At 45.4% G+C, this 9,803-nt stretch overlaps 1 protein-coding gene across 4 annotated transcripts in view; it reads left to right on the top strand.

The window, feature by feature from the left end:
* The first annotated feature begins 1,000 nt into the window (after window positions 1-1,000).
* LOC118965336 (prolactin receptor) overlaps window positions 1,001-9,803 on the top strand; it is a 134,672-nt gene continuing 125,869 nt past the window's right edge. The window contains exon 1 of one of the 4 annotated variants that reach the window (XM_090239901.1): window positions 1,001-1,327. Coding sequence is in view for 1 of the 4 variants with exons in the window: in XM_090239898.1 (XP_090096024.1) it covers window positions 2,543-2,556 (14 nt within the window). In the remaining 3 variants the exon portion in view is untranslated. Of the gene's footprint in view, window positions 1,328-1,946; window positions 2,557-3,605; window positions 4,867-9,803 lie in introns of those variants that run through there. The other 3 variants (XM_090239899.1, XM_090239898.1, XM_090239900.1) reach the window with 3 other exon arrangements.

The raw sequence follows: 9,803 nt of genomic DNA, 5'->3' as shown, positions 1-9,803 counted from the left end.
TGTTTTGGTCTCGTACCTACCACACTCTAGCAGCGTGAAGCAGTCGCAGACACCGTGTGTGACTGTGTGAGAGTGAAGTCCTGTATCTCACTCATCTCAACATCTGTGGTGCTGCTCGTTCTCACTCATCTCAACATCTGTGGTGCTGCTCGTTCTCACTCATCTCAACATCTGTGGTGCTGCTCGTTCTCACTCATCTCAACATCTGTGGTGCTGCTCGTTCTCACTCATCTCAACATCTGTGGTGCTGCTCGTTCTCACTCATCTCAACATCTGTGGTGCTGCTCGTTCTCACTCATCTCAACATCTGTGGTGCTGCTCGTTCTCACTCATCTCAACATCTGTGGTGCTGCTCGTTCTCACTCATCTCAACATCTGCGGTGCTGCTCGTGGCAACGTCATTTTGCTGAGTCTATCTTTAAGGAAATTGTTTGTTTTATGGCCATATGTAGTATAGGTAGTGTGTGACTTGACATGGCCACAGTATCTCCCTGTAGTAGGGATCATGGGTTGACATGGCCACATTATCTCCCTGTAGTAGGAATCATGGGTTGACATGGCCACAGTATCTCCCTGTAGTAGGGATCATGGGTTGACATGGCCACAGTATCTCCCTGTATTAGGGATCATGGGTTGACATGTTCTCTGGTTTTTAGAGGGATTTTGATTGCCTGTTAGAACCTACTGGTTTGATAAAGCCCGTGTTGTTTAGTGCTGCTGGAAAGGGATACACACACACACTGACCCATTTTATTTCTGATCTGTGTACAGTATGGTCCCTAGAAAAAAACGTTCAGGGCGTAAAGTTGGACCCCAACATTTCAGTGCTGGGTTTAAAGTTTAAAGCTTGGTAGGCTATATATGCTACAGTATGGATACAGTATCTGTCCCCCTGCAGCAGTAGGAACAGAATCTGCCTACCCTAACCTATCATAACCCCACACCGATGGCTTTATCATAACCACATGTGCTTTAACACATGTCTAGATGTAAGTCAGTGGAATGGGAGGCTCATAAAAAGCCTGTATCCCTGAGGAGAGTCTCCTGACTCTGGCTGATTCTCTCTGGTCATGGGTCAGGCTGCTGGCTGGTAGGGAGCGGCCCCCACCCTGCCACCGTCTGCGGGGGACACAATTAGACCCTTGTCTCTGGTTGAAACAGATAAAGCAGATTACACCAGGCAGTTAAATGTAATTAGGATAAAACTTCTCTCTTGTTTCAGCTCCGGTCCCAGCAAGGCCAGCTAGCAGCACACTCCAGTCCACACAGACACCGTCAGAGGCTCCCACACTGAGAGAGTGAGGATTCAACTCTGAGAAAGACCACGGTTTGTTTATTAAACTGTTCACAGTGTTGGGATTGTGTAGGGACCTGTGTGTGTGTGTGTGTGTGTGTGTGTGTGTGTGTGTGTGTGTGTGTGTGTGTGTGTGTGTGTGTGTGTGTGTGTGTGTGTGTGTGTGTGTGTGTGTGTGTGTGTATTTAAGCAATAAGGCCCGAGAAGGTGTGGTATATGTCCAACATACCATGGCTAAGGGCTGCTCTTATGCACAACGCAACGCAGAGTGCCTGGACACAGCCCTTAGTTAGCCGTGGTATATTGGCCATATATCACAAACCGCCGAGGTGCCTTATTGCTATGATTAACTGGTTACCAACGTAACTAGAGCTGTAAAAATTTATGTTTTTTTATACCCGTGGTATAGGTCTGATATATCATGACTGTCAGTCAATCAGCATTCGGGGCTCAAACCACCCAGTTTATAATATAGTACATAGGAGATGGGACACACATACGTGAACCATCTATAGATACCTAACCTAAATACAGGCTAACGTTGACCTGTCATGCTTGCGAGCCATAAAGTATGCTAACAAAAATTTCAATCCATGTAAAATTATTATTAGGCTACAGTAAGTGAACTGCCTTCAGTCATATTTTACTGAGTGAGTGTGTGGGGAGCTGTCATATTGCCAAGACCATGTGTGTCAATTTGCAATCAGCAGCAGACACGTTTACTTGACTCCAATTGCACAGATTTGTAATTATGTGCAGACTAATAATTTGGCCGCAGGTCACTCGTAAATGTAAAGGGAGAAAGCCATAACAATGTGTCAAGGTATTGGAAAACACGAGGGGGCCGGGCAATAATCCGTGAGGCGCGCGCCAACCAACCGCCAACCCGTGCGCTGGCTGCAGAGGGATAACGTGCAAATGAAGCAAGGCAAGACACGAACATAGCGAACAACGGTTGACCGCGTACAGACACCGATGGTTTGAGGAGTTTGGCGTATGCGTTACATATTTTGGCATGTCACTGTGACTCGTTATTATTTGAAGAATACATATCTTTAGGACTTCACCTTCAAGGCACAATTACATGAGCGTGTGAAGCGGGTGACTACACATGGTCTTCTGTCTAACTACCCGAAGATTTCCTCGAAGGTCTCTTTGATAATAATCACTGAGCAAAATCCGCGTGAGAAGCAGACAGTCGCTCAGAGTTTGGGACCAGGGAGATTCCGAAGGAGAGAGGGAACATTCATGTTATTTCTCAGGTAAATTCCCACATCCGGGTGTCACTTTTAAATCCATTGTTTTTGTTTTCATTGCTGTAGTCTAGCCTATTCTTATTTTCTGTTTTGTTTTATCTGTGTGGAGTTACTATTACTGACTGTGCATTGTATTGGCTACATTGTTGCAATGGATTGATTAGTTCTCTGCATTTGTCTAACGCATGCAATAGCCTAACACCAATAGTAGCCTAGCCTACTACATTCCATTGCAGGCAGCTTATAAATTAACAAAGTTGTATGGTAGGCTAGCCTATATTTGATGCAGAATGCGGTTTAAAAATGTGAAAATGTGAATTTGCATGTGAAAACATTTGGAAAGGCATCACGAGCTGGAGCATAGCTATTTAAATTAAATTAGTATCCAATCTGAAAGCTGCCAAACCAAATTCCATCAATATTCATTATGAGATGCAATGCTCTGGTATGAAGCACTGATGTTAATTGAATGTTTATTGGTAGGCTACAATATGTGATTTAATAAGGCAGAGTTAATGTAAATTAATTTGTAATAGATTTTGTGTGGAAATCTAAAGGTCTCTTCTCTTCAAGAAACAACATTTGGGTCCATCCAAATTGATAAGCAGCAGCACCGCCGACCAGGGATGGAAATGAAGCTAGTCCATAGCCAGTGCTTTTCAGACTGGGCTTTTGGACCCTTGGCTACAGAGAATGTCACCTGGGCTAGTAGAAATGTCATTTTACTAACCTGGTTGGCCAGTGCCCAAAATCCTTAAATTGCCTTCCTGGCGCCAGTATGTGACAATAAAAACATAATAAACTCAAACTACAGCCTACCCAGCTGTATATACCAGCTCCTCAGCTCAGCCAGACTTCAGCACCACACCATTATGTCAAGGAGTTGTAGTTGGGTCATGCTAAAATGCAACAACACTTCCTTAACATGGCAGAAAAGTTGCTTTTTCTAATACTTAAATAGCATTTTATAAAGAAAGGAATCACCTGAACACAATTTAGAGGTGCAATCTGCAACTTCTCTGTCTCAATTGGCAATAACATGAATAAAAAACACAGCCTGAAATAAATAACATAAAAATAACAAACAAACAAGCAAAAATTCACAATATGCAGTATACCTCTCAATATACCTCTTCTCCCATTCTGGAGGACAGAGAGCGTCTTTGCCAGAGAACCACTTTTCAAATCACCTTTAAAACATACCTATTGCTGCAACTTGATATGAAAGAAGGTTACAACAAAAATGTACAATTTCTCAATAACTAAGAGGGAAATAAATGTGCTTGCTTCTTATTTGTAATTCTTTTCAGGGATGACTGCCATCTCTTTGTCAAGCATGTATTCACAGTCCCATGAAGCGTATCAGTAACCAGTTCACAATGGGCCAGGTTGACTGGAGTGATCATGTGTACGATCATCAGCATATGTCTTATACAAGCTGGAACTATGGAACTCTGGGTCAAACATTCATCTTGTTGACACATTGACTATTGAATCACACTACACCTTCAAGGTTATATGAATACTTATCTCCATATCATATTCTGTTAATTAAACATTTAGCATATGATAAGGGTGTCTGTTTAATCACAAAGGGTGATTGTGATGAAGAAGCCTTACATCTGTTAATACATAACTGATTCAGTAACATAATGAGAAAAATAAAATAGGTTTATGTATTGAGTGAGTAGAGATCATGTTTGTGTGTGCGTGTATGCATGTGTGGGTGTGTGTGTGTATGCATTTGTCCGTCCTTCCGTGTGTGTGAATATACATATTTAATTGGACAAAAAATATGTGCATCGGAATGCTAGTGTATGTGTGTCGATCTATCTACCTACTTGATAAGGAGGCCTACTCTGTCAGCATCAGTAACCCCAAGTGCCTCTGTTATGCCGATCGAATGCCTCCGTGCCTCTGTCTGCCTGCCTGTGTTAGTACACTGCCCGGGGGGGCTGTCACCGTGCTATGGGCTGTGGTTTCTCAGGAACCAGGCGGACAGAGAATGGGGCAATCCAGAGCTCTGTGCTAGTACGTAGACACACACACTTGTGTGCTAAACCTCACCAGCTGTGGATCAGCAACGGCAGTCAGGAGAAGGCCAAAGATAGCTGCGTGTAATGTACCTCTCCAGACCTTCTGGTCTGAGAAAACGCATCTCAAGCGAAAGAGTCGGCCATGACAGAGTCCTTTTGCCAGATCCAAACAGACCTGAAGTGTGTGAAGAATAGCTACTGGTCTACTGATGAGGCTGATGTCCTGACTCTTTCTCTGTCAGTGAGGACCGAGGAGGAAATGATCATTCAACCAATGTGTGTAAGTAAACAGTGGGAAAATGTGTTGCACATCACGCAATCGTCAATTGTAATATTTGGAACTGGCTTCTGATGATGTGCTGCTGTCTCCTCTAGTTACAATGATGTGGGGGTTTTGATCACTGATTGTTTTTGCATGAGCAAAATGGGAGAGTAAAAGTGTGAATATGCATGTTTAAACATACTGTACATATATACACGTACACAATATACACATACACATATATATACAGAGGATACACAGTACACACGTACACATATATATACAGAGGATACACAGTATACTCGTACACACACACATACACACACACTTTTTCTAGTCAGGTCACATGGTCAAAAAAGAGTCTACATATGAATACTAAAACTAATGCACAGACACTAACATTACATTGTAGTTACAAGGCCGCTAACATACTCCTTCTCCTGCATGTGTGTGATCGTGTAAAGGCTTTGAGGGTGTCTTGGGATTACCGTTGGACCATATGTTTAGGTCACAGACTTATCTGGACTGTAAAACACTTGTTGACCTTCCAAAGGAGCAACTTTCTGTATCAATCAATTGATCAATCAATCAATCAATAGTTTGATTGATTGAAATTCTATTGACAAATCTCTTCAGAGCCACTGTAAATTGAACTTGCCATTTTCCCTTCAAACATTGTTTGAGTCAGTACAACACCTCATAGGTTTGATGGCTGAAAGAAAATCTGTGTGGCTGACATGAAAGTGAATGCCTGATAGCATTGGTTCTTAATTTAACTAATGCATTGGCTGGACTTATCAGGTGTAATGCAGGAGTGATAACAGGCATCAGGTCTGTATGTGGTCGGCCTACTCCGTTCTGTACCATCTGAAGCATTGAAATAGCCAATTGCTGTCCAGATAGGAGCTTATTTGATTGGATTGATTGGGTGCTGATTGATTGGATGTATGTGCATTCTCCAGCCAACCTGTGACATTGATTGATCAATTAAGGCTCAAGGAGGAAACAATGACAACTGATCTTATAAATACGGTACCTGTGTACACAGTATACTATAGTAACAACATTATAATGACATTTGTATTTGTATTTATTCTGCTTAGTATTTACATGGTAATGGAGTCAAGCGTTTATAGCAGTATAGCAGGGATCATCAACTAGATTGAGCCGCGGGACGATTTCTTTCTTGAGCGGATGGTCGGAGAGCCAGAACATAATTATAGATCAATTGTAGACTGGAAATTGACTGCAAAAATCCCAAACAGATATAATATTTGACTGAAACACAATCATTTCAAACCTTGCTTACATTTCTATACAATCATGCCTCTTTATTTTGCGTGGGAATACTTGGGAACAGATTTCTAAAATTAAAATCAATTGGAGCTGATTTCCTGGTGTTTTTAAAGTCTTTTATGTCCAACAATGATAATGTAAAAAAATAAAATAAAAATAATAATAATTGTATTTTTGCTCAGAAAACTAGGGGGGCCAAATAAAACCGTGCTAGTTGGGGAACCCTGCAGTATAGTAACAAACATTGTAATGCCATTTGTATTTGTAATTATTCTGCTTAGTATTTACATGGTAATGGAGTCAAGCCTTTTACTCTTTTAGCCTTGTGTTTCTCAATATGAATTTCAGGAATAAGATTTAACAAGGAACTAAACATGGGCTTTTTGGGGATTTGATCAAGACTGACAGCTGAGCTGATTCTGCTCCTTGGTCTTGTGGAAGAATGGTTGTTGCTTCCCGAATTTCTGACATTTACAAATAAAATGTCAATAACCAGAGGAGGGATAACAATCTTGTATTTCATTATTGTTGTTGTTTACAAATGAGTTATGCCAGGCTGCTGGATGGCCATGGAGGTGTGTTTATCTCAGTAGTTCCTTTGTGAAGCAGTGTGTGGCTCTGAATGAATTAGTAGGTGTCTAATTCATGGCAGAAGACTGCAGTGCTTCTCTGGTTAATCACAGCGCACTGTGTTAGTCTTTATCTGCTCTGCACGGAGTGTGTGCTTTGGTGTGTGTGTGTGCCCATAGGCCTTTTTTGTTGGGCTTTAGCATTAGTTTGAGTGTGTGCCTAGCTATCAGTGTGCATATGCAACCTGTGGTGCGTGCGTGTGTGCGTGTGTGTTTAATGGTTCAGTGCAGCTCTCTGACCCAGACCGGTATTGTTACGGTGCGTGAATGAGGACCCAAAAGCGAATTAACTTAAACAGAGCTTCTTTAATTACCAAACATAGGTAGGCTCAGACGGACCGGCAGATTCCGACAGGACAAGACAAGGTTACAGCAAACATGACGACAGTCTGGTTCAGGCATGAAACACAACAAACAAGAATCCGACAAGGACAGGAGCAGAAACAGAGAGAGATATAGGGACCTAATCAGAGGGAAAAAGGGAACAGGTGGGAAAAGGGGTGACGAGGTGGTTAGGAGGAGACAAGGCACAGCTGGGGGAAAGAGGGGGAGAAAAGGTAACCTAACAACGACCAGCAGAGGGAGACAGGGTGAAGGGAAAGGACAGAGACAAGACACAACATGACAGTACCCCCCCACTCACCGAGCGCCTCCTGGCGCACTCGAGGAGGAAACCTGGCGGCAACGGAGGAAATCCTCGATCAGCGCACGGTCCAGCACCTCCCGAGAGGGAACCCAACTCCTCTCCTCAGGACCGTACCCCTCCCAATCTACGAGGTACTGGTGACCACGGCCCCGAGGACGCATGTCCAAAATTCTACGGACCCTGTAGATGGGTGCGCCCTCGACAAGGATGGGGGGGGGGGGGGGAAGACGAGCGGGGGCGCGAAGGACGGGCTTGATGCAGGAGACATGGAAGACCGGGTGGACGCGACAAAGGTATCGCGGAAGAAGAAGTCGAACTGCGACAGGATTAATGACCCGAGAAATACGGAACGGACCAATGAACCGCGGGGTCAACTTGCGAGAAGCCGTCTTAAGGGGAAGGTTCTGAGTGGAGAGCCAAACTCTCTGACCGCGACAATATCTAGGACTCTTAGTTCTACGCTTATTAGCAGCCCTCACAGTCTGCGTCCTATAACGGCAAAGTGCAGACCTGACCCTCTTCCAGGTGCGCTCGCAACGTTGGACAAAAGCCTGAGCGGAGGGGACGCTGGACTCGGCGAACTGAGATGAGAACAGCGGAGGCTGGTACCCGAGGCTACTCTGAAAAGGAGATAGCCCGGTCGCAGACGAAGGAAGCGAGTTGTGGGCGTATTCTGCCCAGGGGAGCTGTTCTGACCAAGACGCAGGGTTGCGAAAAGAAAGACTGCGTAAGATGCGACCAATAGTCTGATTGGCCCGTTCTGCTTGACCGTTAGACTGGGGGTGAAAGCCGGAAGAGAGACTGACGGAAGCCCCAATCAAACGGCAAAACTCCCTCCAAAATTGAGACGTGAATTGCGGACCTCTGTCCGAAACGACGTCTGACGGAAGGCCATGAATTCTGAAAACATTCTCGATGATGATTTGTGCCGTCTCTTTAGCAGAAGGAAGCTTAGCAAGGGGAATGAAATGAGCCGCCTTAGAGAACCTATCGACAACCGTAAGAATAACAGTCTTCCCCGCTGACGAAGGCAGTCCGGTGACAAAATCTAAGGCGATGTGAGACCACGGTCGAGAGGGAATAGGAAGCGGCCTGAGACGGCCGGCAGGAGGAGAGTTACCGGACTTAGTCTGCGCGCAGACCGAACAAGCAGCCACGAAACGACGCGTGTCATGCTCCCGGGTGGGCCACCAAAAACGCTGGCGAATGGAAGCAAGCGTACCCCGAACGCCAGGGTGGCCGGCTAACTTGGCAGAGTGAGCCCACTGAAGAACGGCCAGACGAGTAGGAACGGGAACGAAAAGAAGGTTCCTAGGACAAGCGCGCGGCGACGGAGTGTGAGTGAGCGCTTGCTTTACCTGCCTCTCAATTCCCCAGACAGTCAACCCGACAACACGCCCCTCAGGGAGAATCCCCTCGGGGTCAGTGGAGGCTACTGAAGAACTGAAGAGACGAGACAAAGCATCAGGCTTGGTGTTCTTAGAGCCCGGACGATAAGAAATCACGAACTCGAAACGAGCGAAAAACAGCGCCCAACGCGCCTGACGCGCATTAAGTCGTTTGGCAGAACGGATGTACTCAAGGTTCCTATGGTCAGTCCAAACGACAAAAGGAACGGTCGCCCCCTCCAACCACTGTCGCCATTCGCCTAGGGCTAACCGGATGGCGAGCAGTTCGCGGTTACCCACATCATAGTTACGTTCCGACGGCGACAGGCGATGAGAAAAATACGCGCATGGGTGGACCTTGTCGTCAGAGAGGGAGCGCTGAGAAAGAATGGCTCCCACGCCCACCTCTGACGCGTCAACCTCAACAACGAACTGTCTAGAGACGTCAGGTGTAACAAGGATAGGAGCGGATGTAAAACGATTCTTGAGGAGATCAAAAGCTCCCTGGGCGGAAACGGACCACTTAAAGCACGTCTTGACAGAAGTAAGGGCTGTGAGAGGAGCTGCCACCTGACCGAAATTACGGATGAAACGACGATAGAAGTTCGCGAAGCCGAGAAAGCGCTGCAGCTCGACGCGTGACTTAGGGACGGGCCAATCAATGACAGCTTGGACCTTAGCGGGATCCATCTTAATGCCTTCAGCGGAAATAACAGGACCGAGAAATGTGACGGAGGAGGCATGAAAAGTGCACTTCTCAGCCTTCACAAAAAGACAATTCTCTAAAAGGCGCTGGAGGACACGTCGAACGTGCTGAACATGAATCTGGAGTGACGGTGAAAAAATCAGGATATCGTCAAGGTAAACGAAAACAAAGATGTTCAGCATGTCTCTCAGGACATCATTGACTAATGCCTGAAAGACAGCTGGAGCGTTAGCGAGGCCGAAAGGAAGAACCCGGTATTCAAAGTGCCCTAACGGAGTGTTAAACGCCGT

Source organism: Oncorhynchus mykiss, chromosome 7, assembly GCF_057628025.1.
Source record: "Oncorhynchus mykiss isolate SJ-2025 chromosome 7, ASM5762802v1, whole genome shotgun sequence".
Lineage (NCBI taxonomy): Eukaryota > Metazoa > Chordata > Actinopteri > Salmoniformes > Salmonidae > Oncorhynchus > Oncorhynchus mykiss.
This window is presented reverse-complemented; position numbering and strand designations above follow the sequence as displayed.